The sequence below is a fragment of the Hoplias malabaricus genome, chromosome 5 (assembly GCF_029633855.1).
Source record: "Hoplias malabaricus isolate fHopMal1 chromosome 5, fHopMal1.hap1, whole genome shotgun sequence".
NCBI lineage: Eukaryota > Metazoa > Chordata > Actinopteri > Characiformes > Erythrinidae > Hoplias > Hoplias malabaricus.
In genome coordinates, this window is record NC_089804.1 from 26,723,196 (window position 1) to 26,746,181 (window position 22,986).

The window sequence follows — 22,986 nt, forward strand, 5'->3', positions numbered from 1 at the left end:
ACAGACACCTTTTGCCCAAATCTGTGTCACTTTTGACACTTACAGCTCAGTTACAGCACTGGCGGGTGTTGTGTGGGCTGGACGTGGGCCAGATGTCATGAGCCGGGCTTGACTTGGGTTGTGACATGTGTTGTGTAGGCCAGATGTGCCCAGACAGACCTGACATCTGGCCCATATAAGGTGGACTTGTGGCTGAGTTGAGGCAGCCAGAGTCGCAGTGAATTAGCAGCATCATTCAGGGCCAAATGTAGGACATATGAGAACTGTATATGTACCACATTTGGACCAAGCATTTATTGCTATCTGGATAATCGTTGCCAGGTCCTTGCTGAACTTCTGCTGCACTCAATACCTTCACTCCACATCCGAGCTCCTGGATATTTGATGGGACTGATTAAGCACAGACGCTTACTGAAGACCTCCACTGCCTTTACACACTTTGGAGGCTGCTTCTACCTGTAGTTTTTTAAATTAAAACCTCTATTGTATGTATTAGGTTTGTTGATTCCTTCCTAGCTTTCTTCCCACAGCTTCATCAACCAGATAGAAGCTTAATTCTGACTGGCCTTTGATTAGCAGCGCGTAAACATACCCACCCTCTCTTTCCCTTGCATGGGTCAGGAGACCAATGCCCAATGTGCTGCTCCACAGATCCCTCTCTGTCCAAACTCCAGTGTCTTGTGGAAGCGGTCTCTCTCTAACACTGAAGCTCCAGTACGGTGCTCTCCTGAGCCTCACCGGTAGCCTACTTCTTTTTCTTTTTTGTCTGTAACCTACTTAGAGGCTTTTTTAAAACAGCCAGGGTGGGAACCCAGGGAAACTGTTCATTTTCTGTGCTTCCATTGCTGGAGCTGTGGTGAAGGGAGTGGTGCTTAATTAAATAGCGGCGATCCTCCCCAGAAATAGAGCGAGCAGGTCCGGCGAGACACAGCCGGCTGGGCCAGGTGAGCCGGAGAGGGGCTTCTCACCTGTTCACACAAAGTTTTCAACAGAACGCTTCAGGTGCAGTGCACATTACCAACTTGTGCTGGTAACTAACACACTGACCAAATATTGGATGCCTGTATTAAATGTTAGTGTATACTCACTCGACAAGATTTCCCTAAATGAGTGTCACAGAGGGCAAGTATAGCAAGACATCTCCCCCAGGATTATGGCCCTGTTCCACTGCATCAAACCTACACCACTCGACTCAACTCAAATAGGCTTTTTTGCTTTTCCATGGGCCAGATCTTGGATACTCTTGGATAGTCCCTGCTCACTTACAGTTCCAACTGATCCGAGTTGTGCAAACTGATGTGAACACCCTGCAGAGTCCTGATTGGCCAGAGGGGTCAATCACCACAAAATGCAGAGCTCTCTGAAGTTACAGTAGCTTTCACATTTCTTTTTATCAGATTCACAACGGCAGGTTGTAACTTTACCTTAAAGTGTTTTGAAGAGGTTCTAACGCTACTTGGGCCGATAGGAGACAACAACGGGTGAATACACAATCAGCAAACAACGGCTAACTTTACCGCTGGGGTTGTTGTGGTTTTCAAAGCCTGCTGTTCCTGTTACAGAGATGGGGATTTGTGATGTCACATGCTGCATTGCACAGGGGCGCTGTGCTAGTGGAAAGCAACAAGCTAAAAGCCACCTGAGTCGAGTTGAGTCACCATTAAAACACCATTAGAGGCAGAACCCTCTTTACTTATAAAGAGGGATATTGAAGAATTATATGTCCAATTTTTTGTTGACATCTTAGTACTATCTTCTATCATTCATTCATTATCTGTAACCGCTTATCCAGTTCAGGGTTGCGGTGGGTCCTGAGCCTAACCAGAGTCACTGGGCGCAAGGCGGGAACACACCCTATAGGGGGCACCAGTCCTTCACAGGGCGACACACATTCACAGTGGATACCGATGTTTGGTTGTGAATTCCCACTGTGTAAAAATAAAAATTAAACGAGATGTGTTGGGGAAGCTGTACAGGGTAGATGTGTTGGGGCACCATGCTCAATACCAAGTGTGGCCAGGAGGTACAAAGCCCCGAGGAAGTGTGTTCTCTGTCGGAAATGTGCACTTATTTTCACTAAGACAGTCAACATACAGTTTGGCAAAGTGTCTGAAACTTGGCACACCATGGTGTTATAGTCGACATGTGAATAAACCCTCTCTGATGTGTCAAAGCAGTGAGTGTTTGCCAGTGTTTGCTTGTAGAGAGGCATCATCTAATGCTCAATCAATATGTCTCTATTAATTGCTGGTTTCTTCCTCAACTCTCCCGACGTAACTTTGAGGCAAGTGTGCTTCTTAATTACTTTAGGTTTACTATTTTATCAAGTTTCTTACAAGATCAGCTGCTATTAATGGCAAGTTTAAGTGATGGATAATAGCAGAACTGTGGGGTTTCTACGAGAGGATGGAGATGGATGTGCCTAGAGTTCTATCACTGGAACAATTACTACAGGTCTTGTTTTAAATTGGTCTCTCAGAGTACGTTATTGACTTTTTAAGTTTTGTAGCTGTTGCTTTGACTTAATTAAGAAAGTTTACTCTTGATTTATTTATATACCCCACCATGAATGACGTGCCATCAGGTTACACAGGCAAACAAAGAAAGCTTTCAATCTATAGATTTCTTTAGACAATTATGTTACACTATATGCAGCAATTTCATAAACAGTCTATATTCTCTGTACAATACAAAAGAATTGCCAGTAGAATTCAACACTAGGGTAATCACACATGAGGCCTAAGGTCAACACTGTCACATGCTGGTTAGAGGGATATGAAACCTCTCCAGAAACTATGGAACTACATTCTCTGGAATGATCAGCCTCTACATAACACCTCATGGAAGACAGAGTGATCCAAAACTCATCACCGAACATCAGTACCAGACCTCACTAATGCTCCTGTGGCTGAATGCAATGTTCCAGCATGTAGTGCAAAGCCTTATCACCCAGGCCTACTGCTTTCATATCAGTGCCATCTCAACATAACAATACGCAGCTACTCTAATGATCCACAAAGGTTCAAGATCAAAGCGTTTCAGGTGTCTCCGAGTGAAGTGGACGAATATGATGTCATTAGACTTCACACAATAAGGCTGAATGTCACATAATTCTGTTTCCTGCCTTAGTGCCTGCGAACGGTCCTTGTTGGGATACAACATTGACAATTTATGAGCTGCAGAAGAAGACATCTGTCCAAATGAATATGAAGTGTCAGCAGCGATTCTGTTGTCAGGACTGGATGTTGTCATGCAGATTTGTATTTCCTGCCTCCACTTACCTGGTCCCGCTCAGCTCAACCCCAGGCATTAATATTAATCACAAATACAGCGAGAAGACAGTATGTTAAGTATGTGGGGTGCAATAGTCTCACCATCTATTGCCATTTCACCACTTCCCAAACATCGAGGTGTAGCAATACAGAAAAGAAATGGACATTTTTATTGCTTTTTCAGAGCACTATGGTTCATTACTCCAAGTGATTGTGCTTGTGCGATAGTCAAGGAATACATAGCCACAACATGCATGCCGGCTGAATTCGGTCAAAGCTTTCAGAAAGAAGTTGTATAAAAGGCAACAGAAAATGAGCAATAATCGAAGTGCGATTTGTGCAAATAAGCTCTGGGAATGAGAAGAATTACAAATGTGTAAAATACATTTGAATATTAGGTTCACTGGCTGCATGTTAAAACATGCCCTTCTATTCTGAATGTGATTTGAATATATTTACACTTGCGTTGCTGATAGAGTCTTTCTTCCAGAGAGGCATATTCAAAGGGAATCTGTGTTAAGGTCATCATTCTTACACATAGCTGGTGTCTACTTATGATTAAAGAATTATAGGATGTAGGACTGTGCAATACATCGTTTTAGAGTCATGATCATGATGTGATTTTCTGATATAAAGATCTCTTTATATGAAGAAAGTAAATAACATCACCTTTGGCTAAACTTCAAATAATAAAAACACATGTCCAGTTCGAAATGTATTCAATGTTTCACAAATAACTACTATGTTCAAGGCCACTGCGGAACTGGAGCCTACCAGGAATCATTGGCCACAGCTGTACCATTCCAGGCATCATACACTCACACAGTTATTAAACACTCAACACACCAAGCTCTTCACAAACTGTGACCCAATATGAAGATTGAACCCACAGCCCCAGGACCCTGGAGATGATAATTCATTATCTAAAAGCGCTTATCCAGGGTGGGTCCAGAGCCTACCTGGAATCATTGGGCGCAAGGCGGGATTACACCCTGGAGGAGGCGCCAGTCCTTCACCTACCAATCCACCTACCAATGTATGTTTTTGGGCTGTGGGAGAAAACCGGAGCACCCGGAGGAAACCCACGCAGACACAGGGAGAACACACCACCATAATTCAGTATATAAATGCATACTTGTAAGCGTATATATGTGTGAGCTTATATATTTTTCAGACGTACAGCAGTGTTTACATTGCTAAATAAATCGCTAAGGCCATAGCTCTATAAAAAAATGGCATCATGATGTGGCCCAATAAGGTGAACAGAAATATTATTTAGCGCTAATTACTGTGTGTGGAATTCCCATGTGCAGCCACGTTACCCACATTGTAAAGCTGAAAGTATAATAGATCATAGTCCTGACAGAGCTCGGGTCCTCATTAGCTCACACTGTAACAGCGGTTGTGTGTCGCTTCCTGTGTGTCCTCTGCCTTATTTACCCAGCATACACTATGTGCTTTCCTTTATTAGGAACTAAAAAGTCTCTGACCATCTGAACAGGTGATTTGAGCAGGTTGTGTCTGACCTGGGGCTATGCAGCTGTGCCTCATTGACAGTGCTTTCAATGGCTGTAATTTTTGGTGCACACAATTTGTCCCCTGCTGGAACTGGTGCAGTGTTAAAGCCAAAGGGAAGGCCAGAAAAAGCACCTTCATATAAGAGCAGGTAGATCAGGGAATAGTGAGGGGACCCTATAGATGTCAAAACATTTGGGTTCAAAGTTAAAGCTTTGAAACTAATTAAGTGCTTGTGTGGTGTAGTGTATAACATTACTATATTTAATTCCCAGCTTGGGTAGGACTCCTAAATCTACACCGTCTTAGCTCTGGAACATGATTACGAGTATAAGGCATTCTGTAAATGTCGTAAAAATAAACCTCAGACCAAAATGTGAACTCAGTTTTCAACAATGTTTCTTAGGTTTGATAATATCTCCTTGATAGAATGTGATATAGCATTGGGATCACTTTGATCATGTGTAGCGTTGTGTAATCGAGATATGAAGGATGTTGCTTGTTCATAGAAAGTAAGCATCTGGAAATGAAGGCAGCGTCTGCAGCACTGTATACCTTAAGCCCTTGTCAGACTTGTCAGATAGAGATTATAGACCAGTCTAAGCTTCGCAATATCTCACAGCAGTAGGGTTTACACAGATTAAAGGCTTTTTTTTATTATTTTTGCAGTGAAATGAATCGCTTTTTAATCCCGTCCTGGTGTATGCAATACAATACCTTGAGAGAGAGAGAGAGAGAGAGAGAGAGAGAGAGAGAGAGAGAGGAGAGAGAGAGAATTTCAGCTATCCAAAAGCAGAGTCTGTGAGTGGATTTAAATACATAGCTCTTATCAGACTTCTATTGTTCTAAAAACTATGGTTCAGTTACATTATGTTTAATCTAAACACATTTTCTGTAAAAGGGGGGGCTGGTACTATGCCATTTACACCTAGTATGAGCTCCTTGCTTCTACATCCTTGGTCCATTTTATCAACTCCACTGAGACCATATAGCTTTTATTTTTTTTATTTATAGTTCTACAATCACAGACTGTAATATTCTGTCTGTTCCGCAGTGCAGCACTGAGAATGATCATTCTCTTTAATCATACCTGCTCTGTGATTTCCCTGCAGTGGTCCTGACCCTGAAAGATGGTAGTGAAAGGGGGCACGCAAAGTATGCAGAGCAACAGCTGGACTGCAGTCTAATTGTAGAGCTACAGAGTGCACCGATATATTCAGCAGAGTTGATAAAATGGTCAACGAGTGCAGTAACAAAGTCGTTTTATTATTATGGCAGGTTGGAATATAATATATAATATATAGTTATATTAATATATATATAGTTCTTACTAGATGTGTAATATACTGTTTACCCCTCCAGAGGGCAGTACAGGGCCTTTATTTTCTATGTTGATCAAGGTTTCTTTCAAGTAGTCTCGGTTTATGTGTTAATCAAGCAATATTTCTTTTTGTTTGATGTTTTTCGAAATAGATTACGTTAAGATTGTAACATTAGCTTAAGTAACAAACAGCATTAATCTGTTTATTTTGTGATCGTTCTCTTGTGCAGCTTTATAAACAGCCATAGTATATTGTGGACTAGACGTCAGGTGTTAATGTTCTACAGACGGGGGACGTATTAAACACCATTTTCCACCAGTTAAAACAGTTCCCCGGGGTCTTAAAATAGAATGTCTTTCTTTGGTTAAAGTACCACATGGATCAAAAAACAGGACACTTTTCTTACCCTATATAAACAGGGCTGTTCAGAACGACCCATTTAAGCCCTCTGTTGAGAACGAGCCTTAGTTACTTTCAAGCGCATGGTCCCAGGGTAAGAGGAATGAGGAGCAGAAACGCTGGCTTTTGGTCATTGTGGCTTGGTTTTCTTTCTTTTCTGTTCAAGTTTTCTCCATGTTTAATCAGTACACTTTTTTGCAGGCTTGTTGAGTGTGCGTTTTTTTTCCTCTGTTCCCTGTTTAACCTCTTAATTGTGCTCTCACACAAATGCGGGTGCAGTGCTGAGATTGGTGTGACTCAGGCGAGGGGGCACGACAATGCCGACGTGCCAGTTATCTAAAAGAAACCTAGCATAAATCATCCTTAGGCAAATCACACAAAACTGACGAGGTTGTTTTATTCCATAGTTTGTGGTGTGGTAGGAACTTGGGATCTTTACATTAATGTGATTGTTATTCAATAATACATCCCTTTAACTAAGCACATGACCATCCATTTATTTCTGTTCAGTCAGTGTATGTAATTAAGGCAACAGAAAAGCAACACTTATCATGTGCAATATTTGCATTTAGTGATTACAGATGCTTACGTGTACTGTTTAGAAGCATATGGCTTTCTCATGTACTCTGGGATTACAGGCTAAACCCTACAGGTACCTTCTTTTTTACATCTCATCTCTCCTCTTGTACTTCTCCTGCCTGGGAAGTAGAAATCTGCCTCGCCCCCTGAGGGTATAGGCAGAAATTAGCTAGCTCCCTTGATTCCATCTCACCATGAATAGCTCCACTTTGATTTCACCTCTCTCATTAGCTTTCCTTCTCAGCAGCCTGTGGAGCTGCTGGGAAGTTCAAACATGTTCCAGAAGCCCCCCCTAACTTCTGGAACACGCTCGAGTGTCTGCATCAGTTCGGGGAGACAGTGGATATCTGCCCTGACATGAGAGCAAATCTGCTACGAGTCATGAGTCACTAGCTGCTGATGTAAAATAGATAGTCAGCCAGGTTTAAGAACTTATGAGATGTTCTGGTTGTACCCCCCAAAAACTGTACAGCACATTATTCTCTGATTACATTCTGATGGAAGGGATGTAGCTGATCATTAAACGCTGCAAATTTGGGAACTGTTATCAGGGCGTCTGCCCGTGATCAAGTTTAAACTTCAAAATCTGACTTAAAAGCCTTGTTTTTCTTTTCCTACACTGACTGAACGCCACTATGGCCAGTCTGCTTTATTTCACTTGATGCCCATCAGGATGCAATCAAGATGAACCCACTCGAGAGGATTTCACCCTTGTTTTGAAAACAATTGAAGTGCTTTGTCTAATGAAGACCCAAGCAACCACAGCATCAGGGGGATAAAACCGAGGGAATGCATTTCCTCGAAATTGATTTTCTGTTGTTCCTTATCCTGCCACGTCTCTTAACAGGGGTATCTAGCACAGTGCTAGCCTACAGTAATAATGGGTTGAGGAGGCCATTACCAGGAGGAATATGCGTTACTGACTGACGTAAGATTGCTTTCTAAGCTTACAGATATTAAACAGTGTCACAAGCCCATAGATCCGTTCAGCAAAGATTTCTGAGCCTTTTGCTTCCTAATTACCCAGAATACAGTAAATTATTGAAGGAAGCAGCTAGGCCTTTTGTTTGTGTAGCAGTATGGAGGCAGGGGATACACTTCACTCTTTATATTTATGCCACAGACCTATCACCACTATTCTCTAGTTCGGCATCATGCCCGTAAAAGGAACTAATATTCCAAGCTGGTTTTCTCTGTGAGGAAAATAAATCACTGCATGCTGTCATATTCTGTTAAAAAATGTTCCAAAGCCGATACATTATGCTGGACAGATGTTTTTTTTCCCCTCCTCTGAATGTCACTTAGATTGCTAAACAGCCTCTTAATTTAGAGGATCCAGAGACACTCAGGGCGGAAAATGTAAAAGTAGTGTACACTGTAAATAACAAATCGGCTTTGGAACATTTTTCTTTACCACGAGGCGTGAAAATGACTTTCATTTTTCTCATCCAGCAAATTTACCGTGACCCGGAGTTCCTAATATGAAAAATACATAGGCTTCCTAATGACAACTCAGAGGTCTGTAGCATTGATCGTTGACTTTTTATTGACTTCTTGATCCAAACGGGAACCAGTGCTCAGGTTAATAACTCATTATTTCGGAGGGGTTCATTATGCAAACAATTAAACTCTGTACTTAGTGTCGTGTTGTGGTTATATATAAATAACTAAATTAATAAATGAAAAAAAGTGGTCCAGTGGGCCCTTCCAATGCCAGTAATCATCCTGCTGTTTCCTCTCACAAAATGGATCGTATGATTCTCCCTGTGGCCCATTTTTCCACTGGCCAAAATACCAGGCTGCTACCCCAGAATCCACATCTGCCAGCAACTTTTTAAAATATTATTATTACAAACCGCAGGCCCAATTCACAGAGAGATATTTTTCCCTGCACCACCTCTCCTTGGCAAAGGCCCATATGTCAGGAGCATCGGAGCCGAAGGGATGACATCATTAATGCTGTGACAGGCTGAGGGATGCTCTCTGTTCACCAGACAGTTGTCTGGCCGCCTTGGAGTGGGCTAGCGCTCAGCTGCTCCATTGTAACAGAGCAGGGTTGCACACAGGAACCTTGATTTCTGTCCAATGCAACTTGGCCTCACTGAACCTCTCTAAACCGGCGAGAGGCTTCTACTTTGTGGAGGGTGAGATGTGGTTTGGCCTAACGACGGGACCCTGTAAACATCTTTCGTCTTATTTGCCGTCTCGGTTACTGATAAGAATGAGAACAGAAGTTCACCAACGGTGTTCCTAAAGTTCTTATACCTTTGCCCATTTTTATGTAAGAAGAAAAACTCTTGAAGACACCCATTATGTTTCATATTTTAAAGCTGCCTCAAATGAACCCTTACAAAGCATTTTTCATTCCCAAAATGACAGTTATTATTCAAATGGGATGGAAATGACAGCTCTGTCTCTTTCCAAAGGCCACCGACCCAACACCTTGCGCTCGAATATATCACCACAGGAAACATAAATTACTTTATTTCCCAAGTCGCTCCTCAGTTATTGGCAGCTCTGGCTTGTGTGCCCTTTCTTTAAAGGTAATCTGTTTTTTTGGATAATGGAACAGCTTTACTCTCCTCCACAAATGAAAGATAAATCAAGTTGCTTTCAAAGTTTGTTTTTCCGGTCACATTGCAGCTAGGGTCTTGCTTGTGGCTAGTGCTATTGAGCTTTGGTCTCTTTTTTACTGGCCCTTTACGGCTACTGAAGACGAAAGCTGAAGTTCTGAGACTTAACTTTGCTATAGTTTTAACACTTCTTACACTACACACCTGAATGCCCATGACTTTGGGCAACTTTTCTTTGTCCTCTAGAAGTTCAGCACCAGCAACAAGCTCCTGGACACCCAATGGGCGAGTTGTGCAAGAAGAGCTTATCTAATAGGCTCTGTCTGACAGCCAGTGGCTAGTGCATGGTAGGTGAACTTAGAAGCGGCAGTGTGCACATGTGAGGCCATTATTCAAAGGGAATATCAATGCAGGCGAAAACGTGGGAGTCGGAGAGGGAGGTTGAAAGCCCACTTCTCTGAGCACTCCCTTGGGCCCTGCAGCCTGCAGCATATGGCCTGCCTTCGAGTCCCATCCTGCACACAGCCCAGAAAATCAATGAAGAGTAAACGGACGGAGCAAGCGAGGGTACAGGCTGAATATGAGTCTTGGAGCTTTGAAAGAGGATCAAGATTAAGTCAAGCACACAGGAGTTTTTAATTGAAATAGATACATGGCACGTAGCTCAATCTGAAGTATCACAGGAGGAAACGGTCTCATTAAGTGTGCTTATCTCTCCCACTGCATTGCTTGTGTCTTCCATAGGGAATCACAGCAGCTGAGATTGATGGATTACTCATCGCACCGTTGACTTACTCCAGGGTCACCCGTCCACCCATCGTTTGGTTCGAATGGAGCTGTTTGTATATTTATTTGTGACTCTGAAGCCAAGGAATGGACCCACTGAGGCAAATCCATAATTAATCATGTCACACATTCGTGCTCTCTCTTGCAAATAATCGGGGGACATTTTGAAATTCAGACAACTCCTGGCAGAGTAATGGGATACCATTACTTTAGTGCAGTGAGCGTGAAGATAGCACAGCAGAATCAAATGGAAGATAGAGCATGTTGATGATTCATTTACCAATGGAATATGTTATACCTCTGGATCATGTTGGTGAGGGCTCATGTTAGTGACCGGCGTCCTGTCATCAGCCTCATTAAAAAGTCTGACAAGCGTGGGCCAAATTGCACACTGGCAATTATCGCCAGTTATGGCAGGGTAAAGGAGATCAATGCATAGATCGGAGAATAATGTCTTGCTTGAAAGATGTAGTACAATATTGTGAATATCAGAGCAGCTGGAAACATACCAACAAGGTTTTGGCAAACGGACAAGGTAAGACAACTTATCTAGAACTATAATACATGAGAGCAACTTCAGTGGATGTGTAATGAATGATATAAGGAACAGCTAGACATTAGTGGTGTGTAATCACACACACACACGAATGTCGTCACAAGCTGAGCTAACAAGGACCTTTATTAAGTTAATAGCGATGCCACATTTGATTCCATAAAGAAACATTTTCACTAATACATTTAAATGGGTTTTAAACTTTTAAAGGGTCCTTCACATTCACACAGCTCCTAAATAAAAAGTGTGCTTTATGGAATCAAAAGTGGTCCTGTGAGATCGCTAAAAGAACCCTTTGTAACGCCTTTAAAGGATAGAACTGTGCTCTCTGACAACCCCACAGTAAGCGCCACGCTTGATATCACTGGCACTTGGCACACAGTTTACAATTCATAATGGTTTTGTACACTCCGTTCACCTAAAACACAGCTGCTCTCTCTGTATATTTACAGCTCTTCACTGAGATTTAGGGAATTATTACTGTAACTATTAACTGCGGCAGTAAAACTGTATTCCACGCAGTTACGTTTAACGCTACCATTTTAAAATAAGACTACACTTATAAAGGTTAATATATGGTTTATTATATGGTTATTTACTACGTTGTAAACACTTTTTACAGACATTAATATTAATTAATAATAACAATTAATAGTAACACAGAGTTAGGAAGTGCGACAGTGACCTCTTTTTGTCTAATATTTAAAGTGTCAGAACTTACTGAAAATATCAATGTAAAGAATAAGCTCAGACCCGAGGATGTGAATTTAGTCATTTCACATTTTAAAGTCCACCACGTATTCATCAGTGTCTGAAAAGACACTCATTAAATGGTCAAAGGTATTAACAAATACGTGCTGGTGCTGAAAGGGTTCATGTCGACTGATGGAGAAGACAAAGTAAGGTCAGTATTTGGCAAGATCTGAGGTTTAACGGTGTAGATGGATGTGGGTTCACTATTTGGCAAAGAGCAGGTCACAGTTGCCCTTTCTTTGTATGTGTTATAACTGATTTTTAATAACTATCAACATATTAAGGACATAGTTAACAAATATTAATTAATTAATTAATTAATTCGTTCTCTGTAACCGCTTATCCAATTCAGGGTCGCGGTGGGTCCAGAGCCTACCTGGAATCATTGGGCGCAAGGCGGGAATACACCCTGGAGGGGGTGCCAGTCCTTCACAGGGCAACACAGACACACACACATTCACACCTACGGACACTTTTGAGTCGCCAATCCACCTGCAACGTGTGTTTTTGAACTGTGAGAGGAAACTGGAGCACCCGGAGGTAACCCACGCGGACACAGGGAGAACACACCAACTCCTCACAGACAGTCACCCGGAGCGAGAATCTAACCCACAACCTCCAGGCCCCTGGAGCTGTGTGACTGCGACACTACCTGCTGCTCCTACGTGCCGCCCCACAAATATTAATAATACACAGAATTTGAACCGTTTATGTACCTTGTCTAATTCTAAAGTGGTACCAGTTTAACCTTGATGGTGATTGACCCATGGTTCACGTGCTTCGTGAACCTGGATTCGTATGGACCACAGATTATAGACACTGAGCTCTTCTGAACACACCCTGGATGTTCCGCAGTTGCTTTGTCTGATTTTACAATTGTAACATCCTTTGTCCAGATTATTGTCAAGTAATTTTTGTACTGTAAATGCAGCAATATGCAGAGTACAGGGTCTTATCTTTATCCTTAAAATACAACTATAAAACTCCATTTTCAACAACTGATACAATCAGCAAATTAACAAGTGCTATAGATGTAAGTGCTCAACTCTATACAGGCCAAGCTTCTTGCTATAGCCTTAATTTCAGATCAGTGGGGGGCGGGAGGGGTGGTCAATACGCAGGTCATGTGCTAGTATAACTAATCTGAATATTAGCACCATCCTATGATTATAATGTGCTCTGTGAACAGTTGTGTGGTGTCTTTTAAGATTTCCCTTCCAGAAATTCTCTTTGCTGGACCTCTATTTTGACTTAAGAAACATGCTTATGTCTAGACGATTTAAGCAGCCACTCATAGTAACATACAGCTTGATTCAGGACTCTCCCAAGCCTATTCTGGCCCGTTTTTCAACAAGTTGGCCCCACTGGCACAACTCCGCACTGGTTTGTACCTGACAACTCCGATAAAGCTGTTGGTTCCTCAGAGCTTATGGCCCTTCACAGATGTCCCCAGTCAGTGGCTGGCATGGGAGATGGCTGGCAGGCTTTGTTAGACTGGGTCTGGGCCATGCAGATAGCGGCCTATCTCCCTGCCTCTCTACCCACCTGTGCTGTAGCTTTTCGCAGCTTCTTGTTCATGTGTAATTGAATTATAATAATAAGCGTGGAACTGTGGTGGTGACTGGTCGTGGCATGCAAAAGTAGCACTGCCTTGAGCTGTCAATACAGAAGTCTGAAGTGTCTTCTGACTTAAGGGTGCATTGTGTGTCTTTTAAAATCATATGTAACTCCTATGAGCTGTAGGGGGGGGGGATCCTGTGACATTAACTGCAGCTAATGTCTTCTTTGTGTTTGCACCCCCCCCCCCCACCCCCTCTCTGTGTCTTTCATCTGTCTTTCCCTCTGCTATTCTTCTCTTTTTCCACTCTTCCCTCCAGTTACGGAGACATGGTGCCTAAGACGATCGCAGGGAAGATATTCGGCTCCATCTGCTCCCTGAGCGGGGTGCTGGTAATAGCCTTGCCTGTGCCTGTCATCGTGTCCAACTTTAGCCGAATCTATCACCAGAACCAGAGAGCAGACAAGCGGCGTGCTCAGAAGGTACAGGTGAACACCTTTAGCTTAGTCGCTCAGCTTTGCTGCACTAACGGGGTGACAAAGGCTGGCCGGTGTGTGTCCGAGCGTGCATGAGTTTGGAGATGTGCGTATGAGTGAAAGAGAGAGAGTGCGAGAGAAAGAGCCCAGCTGCCCCCAGACGAGCGACTAACACCTGGCATGTGCTGCAAAACTGGGACTGGCACAGTGGACCACGGCCGGGTGCATGCCCTTGGACCGGCCGGCGATACGCACCACCAAACGGCCACTCATGCAAAGGATCATTAGCTTAATGGTGGTGGCGAAAATTTTTGATGAGTGATGGCCTCTTTTGATGAAGGACAAATAGGACTGATGGTGGTCAGCAGGTGAGGTTTTTTTGTCATTTAGATGAATGAGGCCTTTGTTCATCAAGAGCTCACAGGTGTGTAAACGGTTCATAGATGACTCTCTCACTCACTAGCGCATTGTTTCAAAAATTCTGCATGGACTTCAGCTTTCAGCTTTTGCTCTCTGTTTATTTACTGTATATCTCAGATCACAGTGTAGCTTCCTTCTTTTTTCCATTTCCTTGTTTATCTGTTTATTATTCTAAACATTCTCTTGTTTTGAATACTAGAACATTTAAGTTTTCATAGCACATATGTTACTATGTAATATTTTTACCTTCAATTCACAGGTTCAAAATCATTGTGGTACTTCAGTGACCTGTAATAAGGAGAATAGTGCTTTGGGCATTGATACCCTAGGCTCAGCACTGCAGAAACGGCACTATGTTACTTTTGGAGGAGGGTAGGAAAGCACCTTCCCCTTCATCACTGATTTCAATACAGTGCTGTAAAATATAATAACACTTGGGAGAGCCACAGGTGTAAAACAAAAAATACATAAATAAATAAAATAAAATTTTACCTAATGTTCCTTTATAAATAATAATGCATCCATAGACCAGAACGAATCGTGTGGATCACATCCTTTCCTACTCTAAAGGAAGCTCTTCACATTATGCATATTTACTCATGTGATTCCTTTTAAGGTCAGAAAACCCACATTTCTTTTATTCCTACTAATTAACATGCTTTTACCAAGCATTTTCCCTGAAGCCCTGTGAAAAAAAAAAAATAATGCTGTATAATGCAACCATTTGCATCAGCTTGAGGTGGGATTGTTTGTTTATTGGACGTTTTGTTGTGCCTCCTGCAGAATCTAATTATTTTCACTGAGAATTTCTGCTAAAAGAGTCAAACAAAGCCCTGCCGTGAGCCAGTCCCCAGAGCGTGTATAGTGGCGAGATAGAAAGTATGATACCCAGTAAGTGTGTTTATGTTCCCATTTATTCATAAGAATTATACAGCCCCCCCACTCTCCCTATTGACTGCGAACCCCCAGTAGACACTCAACCTGCTCACCTTATGCTTAAATAACAACAAATGCTCTCCAGCCCAACGACGGTGCAGCTGACCTTTCAGAGCTGGCACATAAAAGCGGTTTGAAGGCACCGAGCTTGCACACAGAGAGAGAGGGAGGAGACGAGAGAGCGAGACAGAGAGAATGGACGAATCAGAGAATGTAAGCAAGACGGAATGTGTTTTGGGAGACAGAGGCGGCTTGTCCTTAATAGTGCTCTCTTGCCACAAATAGCTCCCCTCGACAAGCCCTTGTTGGTGAATTGGAAGGGGAAGTCATTCAGTGTACCCTTCACACCTGCCAGTGCTCAAAGTACAGACGCAGCAGTCCCTAACGTCAAGAAAAGCCACAGCAATAGAACTCTTCAGTAGTTTCCTTGAAATCACGGTAAAACTGTTGTAGACATGGACGGCCCCTTTAAAATCACATATAACCGTTTATTGTACGGTATGGCATTTGGAAGATGTTCTTAGCCGGAGTGACCTACCGTATTTATTGTGTTGTAGATCCGTGGAGTCTCACCCGAGGTATTGAGTAGAGTTCTTACTAAGACTGGGAAATAAATCCTAGTCTGCTGCAAGTAGGCCAGTTTCTTTATAAATGTTTTAGAATAAAATATTTCACTACGTAAACATACCATTTCCCCGTTCCTTACAGTCCATAATTTGTAATTCCCAACATTTGTGATGTCACAGCCATGATCAATTCAACAAGTTTACACATGGCTTCCCGCACTTCAGCAAAGCTCATTTATGTTCTGACAGTTAGTGGAGTGGAAAATGTGGGAAGAATCAATTCTGTGTCGTGCTGTTCATGGCTGTCAGACAGAAATCCTATCTTTGCGGCCCCCTTAAGGGTTTAGCCATTCCAAAGTAGTGGCTTTATATTATGTTTCTTCCCGTTTTAATCTATACTATGTAAAGTGGTGAGAACATATATTTATATACAGAGTCTGTTTAATCCTGAAATTAATGAGATAAAAGTGCCCATGTAACACTGTGGACTATCAGCCTTTTACACTTATGGCATGTGTCAGATGCTATTGTTTAGAGCGGTTCACAAGAGACCGTTAGGAGTCTTGCCCAAGGAGCCTTATTGGCGCAGTGCCTGCATGAACTCCCTGTTCTGTGATGTCACTGTACCAGTGCTACAAGCTTTTTTTGTGAATGACAACATACATTTAATCCATAATAAATCCAATTAATATCATCCCAGAATTCCCGGAAACACACTAGGGTTTTACTTTCAAGCCAGGCAGCAATGCATCATGGTCCTGTGCCGTGTGATTGAGGATCCACATACAATTCCGCCCATCATCTTTCTTCATTCTGCTGTAACAGCGAGCCGCTTCAGATGCCCATTACAATTAGTAGGCCATCTGGGGCTTGTGGGCGCTTTATATCCCCCTGGCTGTGTATCCAATCAAATCTCAGCAACATCAGTCCAGATACTCCATACCTTAACAGACAAACATGACCTAGAACAAAGCCTTCCAATTTCCCACTTCTTAACCTCCCTCTCTCTCTCTATTTCTTGCCCCTGCCTACTACTCCCAGTCAGGGTCACTGAGGGTCTGAGCGTTCGCTCAAAATGGACTCCTTTTGTATTGTTTTTGTTTTATTGCTTTTTTTTTTTACTTTAGTAGACTTTGGCTGTGGCTCTGATTCTTCAGCAGAGTGCTCTCACGCAACATTCGACTTCTTTTTTCTTATCACTGCACAAATCACAGGGGCCAATTTGCTGGACCAATGAGGAGGCTGATTGTGGGCGCTCTCCCCATGAGCGGAGTGCAGCGGTCCCTCTTAATGGACCAGAGGTCAGGCCAGTAATAGCAGAGCAAAGTCAAGTGCAGCTTCCAGAGAAACATGGTTCAGGCAGGGGGCGTCAGACAGCAAACAAAGTGTGAGCACATGGGCACAGAGGTGTTTCAGGGGTCACTCGTGGAGTCCAGCGATGTGAACAAGCACTCGAACTCAGCAATCATATGAAAATGAATGCGATTGTTCACAGAGGCCAAATGTCTGGAGTCCAGGGAACAGTTAACCAACTACTGACCACTGCCCCATGCAGACATTTTATACAGAATGTTAACACTTTTTTCCTCTTAATATTTCACCCAGATTTGATTTTCCCTGCTTGTGAAACAAGGTTGAGAGTGCACAGCTATTAGGGACGGGAGTAGTTTCATTGGGCCAAAATGTTATTATTTAAAAACCCATTCACATCAGTATTTCTCTCATTCATTCATTCATTGTCTGTAACCACTTCATCCTGTTCAGGGTTGCAAGTGTCCGGAGCCTACCCAGAATCACTGGGCACAAGGCAGGAACACGCCATGGTCCCATAATGCACCAGTCCATTACAGAGAATCACACACGCACTAACACTGAATAGCTAGTCCATCTACAAATGTGTTTTTGGACTGTGCCAGGAAACCCACACAAACACAGGGAGATCTTCTGACATTCCTCATAGACCAGAGGCAGAAACGTGATGATCGAAACCTAACGTAATTAGATAATGTTAGATGCCTATCCACAGACACAAGCCAGCTGGCATTTGTCACACACTCTGATACACTCTCCTAAACCAGTGATTGGAGCTCAAGTTGGCGTCTGAGATTAGTGGATTTTTGCATATGAAAAAGAACTAGCCAAAAAAAAAAAAAAAAAAAAGCACATATAACAGAAAAATTCAACAATATGAGACTAATGTTACCCTGTACATATCTTGTGAAGCCAAGTGGCAGGTGAAATTCTCTGGGCAGGCCACCCAGCTTATTTCATGGTTGGAAGATCACTGGGTTCCGATATAAAACCATTGGAGCCAATGTTTGGGTAATGCATTAGCAGCCCTTGAAAGAACAGGTATATATTAATCAACAGGTAAACCCGAGTTATACACACACAAATGATTCCTGCTCATGTATGTGTCACATTACATTTCAAACTCGAGGATGAATCAATCGTGTGTCTAGCCACCGGCAAGTGGCCAGGTGTGGAGAGTCGTACACCTGCACCAAAACAGCCAGCTGCGTGTCGTAACTATGGTTATGGCAGATCTCTCCAGTGTTATTCAACCAACGTATACACTCCAAATATAGTGGTGTATCCAGGCTCTGAATCTCATCTGTAATTAAAATCCGTAAATCTTTCAATTGACTACAGTTTAAAGATATATCTTTGTTTCTTTTTGTCACTGACAATTCTTTTTTTTTTTTTTTTTTCAAAATTAAATGGAGGAAATGTGTGAAAAAGCAAAAGCCTCCTCTGTGTATTTGCAGAGACAGAGAATATTTCCTCAATATCTTTGTGAAACAAAACGTTTTCCCACACTAAATGGCTTCTCTGATGCAAGACGTCCTTCGGGAGTGAGGCTTCACACCTCTCAGGGGAGTGTGTGTGTGTGTGTGTGTGTGTGAGCACGCAGCTGCCAGAGAGTTTGCGACAGACTTTAAGACGTGACTCTCACCTTGAATGAGAAAAGCACTTAAGACTTATCTCTGGCACTTCGCGAGATCTTCTCCCATTTTCTCATCCATTTCCTCCATCGCAGATCGTTCTCTTTTCATTTCAGCCCCCAGATGTTCCAATCCTGATACTGTTTTTGTAATGGAACCTGGAGGGCATGGAGCTCCATATCAAGGAGACTGTGAAATGGAGAGAAAAAAAAAAATAAAATTCAACCCTTTCATACGCATTAGAGTGCAGTAACACTGGCTGCTCAACCATCTGTGGCTGGTAGACAGTGGGATTTTAATGTGAGGTACTTTATTTTATTTACTGTTAGAGAAAATAGGTATAGAGTCAAGCCTGTAGCGTCTAGAATATCAGATCTCTGGTCATTCATACAGCGTTTGGCATAGAGCTTTAATGCTGCAATATCTATTAATTAATGAATTACAACCTTATGCAACAGATAATTGAAATATTTAACCCATATACCAATATATCTGAAGTTTAAAGTTCTAAAAATAAAAATGTCCCACTACTCGGCTTAAAATGACTGATGTACAGTGTATTTACAGGTAGGCTGTAATTGAAAAACTCAAGACAAGCCCAAGCACTAGCAGTCTTCACCTGCGCCTAATGTTTGTCTGCCATGTGAAGGATGGATGAGACAGCGGATTGGAGCCCTGTAGATAATTCATTACTCTTCCTACTGGCTGTCTGACACTGGACCTTTCTGCCCACACAGAAAGCCCGCCTGGCCCGGATAAGAATAGCCAAGAAGGGCAGCTCCAACGCCTACCTGCAGAGCAAACGCAACGGCCTCCTGAACGAGCTCCTGGATCTGACGGTGAGAGCCTGCCCATCTCCCAGAAATGGTGTATAACAAAGCTTTCCTTTATATGCTAATGTAGCAGACAAGCCTGTTTTGGGTACTGCACTGAGTTGGGTTGAAACGTCTCCATATTTTAAAGCATACAGTAGTGTTTGCTGGCATTTGAAATGTTTCTGACCAGATTTGCTACTGACCTGTTGCTCCACTGAGACATTGTGCTTGACCTGGTTAGCATCCTGCTATTTTAATGATTTATTTAATCTCACTTAGTTTCGACAGAGTCAGGGTTCAAGTCAATTTTGGGCCAAAGTCAGCTGTAGTAGATTTCAGACAGTTCTTTTGGTAACTCTTTACAATAAGGGTACATTAATAAAGAGTATTGTTATGTAATAAAACAATAAAAACAAATGAGAACTAACTGGACCATGCAGAGAAAATATGCTTTGTACCAGCGTTAGCTAACAAGCTAATTTCCTTCTGCAGTCCCTGGACATGTACAAATACTTCTACCACATCCAATGCATTCATCTCCTGTCAGTTACCATCTCTACTTATCTTCGTTACTAATAATTGAGGATTGAAAAATGTTTAATTTGACCTATGGCCATCTTACATTTGGATTAAGCCAGACTTCTGTTGCCTCAGACAGAATTTTGTCAGGGTTTAGGCAAACTTTTCGTTGAACTGTGGCCAGAATTTTTGGTCAGTGTTGAAACTGCAGTCAGGCTAACGTAAGCCTGACTTGTTTTTATTTTTGAGTGTATGTGTTCAGGGAGAATTCAACGTTCAAATTCAGATTATATCCGTGACACTAGACAATTTTGTTGGGAGTACATTCCAGAATGTTCTCTGGGTATAGACTCAAATCAGACAAACGTTCATGCCTTATTAAAGCTCTAATGTGCTGTAATGAGTTGCCGGGCTGCTGATTTTAAAACTTGTGGAAATGCTGTATGATTTTTTTTCCATCCTAGACCTAACATTCAGTGACCAACCTGACTCTGTCTAATCCCACTGCCTGTGACACCGTTTTATTGTGCTCTGTTGATGCTCCCATCTAGGGTGAAGTCGTGATGAACACTAATGAAATCAGGACAGATTTAACTCGCGCTCACCTCCATCCTAATTAGAAGCGATGCTGACTTAAAAAGGGCTTTGTCTGTCTAAATCCAAAAGGCCTGGAATCAGCCGTTCTGTCTGACCTCATCTTCCCTTTATCTTCTGTGAGTTCAGCCCTAGATTAAAGCCAATGGAAACCCTACCTCTAATTAAAAAATCATCAGCGTTTGTACAAAAAAGGGTCCCACTGCTCTCAGCGCTTGGCGTCTGGCTTTTGGTGTTTGCTCTTCGCCTCCCGAGTGGCTTTGTGCATAACTATCTAGGATGGCAGACAGCCACAGATTCTGTCATTCCTGTCATATCAGGCACGTGGAAAAGGAGCTCTGCCGAAGGTGTCAGGAGGCAGCAATCCCCTCGGTGCAGGCGGGTTTGTCCCTGTTTTGTGGCTGATTTTTCTACAAGGGGTTGTGATGAAGCTGTCAGAGATTTGGCACTTGGAATTACAGGCATGTCATTCCTGAGGCTCGCCGCTGCGTGGGACTCGATGAAGGCCTTGGGAGCCTGAAATCTATTTGGAAAGAAAGTTGCTACTGTGGCCTCGTTATACTCTTAGAGATTCCAATCTAGATGTCATGACAGTGCTGGAGAAGTCCTTTGTTATTCACTGTCTCACAGACTCAACTACACAGCTTGAGGCAACCTTCAGGTTCAGGGAGTGAGATGGTAAAGAATTCATAGGCTGTGATTTTTAAATCAAAACATATTGCTCTATGGAGTGTTTAGTATGACCAAAATGTCATATGCTTTTAGGAGAAGTGTGTCATGACCGTCATTTCTCTAGCTTTGTTAAGCTGAACAAGACAGCAGTGCCACATTCAAGAGTCCTGACAAAACTGTGAGCAGTGGTTTATTCAGCAGTTCACATACCATGCATTATATCAAATTAAACCTAAGAAATTATACTCGAGATGGCCTGTGATGGACTGGCGAACTGTCCAGGGAGTGTCCCTGCCTAGTGCCTATGATTCTGTGTAGGCCTAGTGTTCTCTAAGTGGTGACAATGGCTCAAAAATGAAATGTATTGGTAAGTATTTCCCAGTAAACATTTAGCCGTTGATTCAACGTTGAAATAACGTAATGACTGCCGTCTAATCAACGTTCTCTTCACAGACATTGAAAAGACGACCATTAGACGTATTTTGGACATCCATTGATGTTATTAATTGGTCCCGAAATAAATTACTTGTATAAAATGCATTTTGGACGTCCACTGACGTTATCGATTGGTCACCACTTAACTAACTTATTAAGATGGATTTTGGACGTCCATTGACGTCTAAAATATGTCCTTGACGGACAGACTACTTTTAGACCTATTTTGAACGTCCAGGGACGTTCCTTGTTTACTGGGTTAAGTATAAGTACAGATCTACGTCTGAGAAAACGTAACATTATACTTGTGTAAACACTATGTACGATACAAGTTGCACAAAAGTAATTCTCTTTCTTTTTTTCCCCAGAGAGATGGGGTATTCCACAAAGGAGACAAAAATCTCAGGACCAAATTAAGCCTGTATAATAAGGAATAATATTTTTCACATAATCCCCATCTATAAACCCTACCCTAGATTGGTTGCGTCGGTTTTTGTTTTGTATTAGTACAGTCAGTACACACGTCTCTATGTGTGTATTTCTCAGGGTTCAGAAGAAGAGGAGCAGCACATGAACAAAACCTCATCCCTGTTGGAGAGCCAACACCACCACCTACTGCACTGCCTGGAGAAAACTACTGTGAGCCTGAGTGCACACTACCACAGAAGTGACAGAGCTGTTCATATGCTGTATTTTTGCATGATCCACTTTCAATTTCTGCTCAGTATCGGTCACAACTGCTTCTGTTGAACTAAACTCTTACTCAGATAGAACTCTGACAACCCAACTGTGATGATTTCAAGTTGTTTTGGAATTGAAATATTAAACATTAGCAAGTTTATTGATGACATTCTGCATATGATTAGTGAGGGTTCATTTAAAAGCTGCTGATAAGTGCTGAACCGCTGGCAGCTTCTTAGGATTATGGGCAACTTCAGGAACTGTTTTAGCTGATGTACAGAATGTAACTTTAATCAGTTAACATTGTGTAAAAAACAGGCTTATATCATCAGACATTTACCTGTGTGTGATGAGTCACTGATAAACAATACGGTTACCTACGTTATAACTGATCTTTACACTGAACCGTTATAAATGGTCAAGGACAAGATTACAAAGTATATTTTAAATTGAATTTAATTGGAAATATCTGAAGATAATGTAGAGGTATATGTAGAGAGGCGCAGCAGGTAGTGTCGCAGTCACACAGCTCCAGGGACCTGGAGGTTGTGGGTTCGATTCCCGCTCCGGGTGACTGTCTGTGAGGAGTGTGGTTTCTTCTCCCTGTGTCCGCTTGG

At 42.3% G+C, this 22,986-nt stretch overlaps 1 protein-coding gene across 2 annotated transcripts in view; it reads left to right on the forward strand.

Moving 5' to 3' along the window:
- The window catches only part of LOC136697793 (potassium voltage-gated channel subfamily D member 3-like), a 104,920-nt gene that overhangs the window by 76,659 nt on the left and 5,275 nt on the right, over window positions 1–22,986 (forward strand). Inside the window, exons 3-5 of one of the 2 annotated variants that reach the window (XM_066673051.1) lie at window positions 13,630–13,798; window positions 19,391–19,492; window positions 22,235–22,327. In XM_066673051.1, coding sequence (XP_066529148.1) covers window positions 13,630–13,798; window positions 19,391–19,492; window positions 22,235–22,327 — 364 coding nt within the window. The remainder of the gene's footprint in view (window positions 1–13,629; window positions 13,799–19,390; window positions 19,493–22,234; window positions 22,328–22,986) is intronic. The other variant, XM_066673052.1, reaches the window with a different exon arrangement.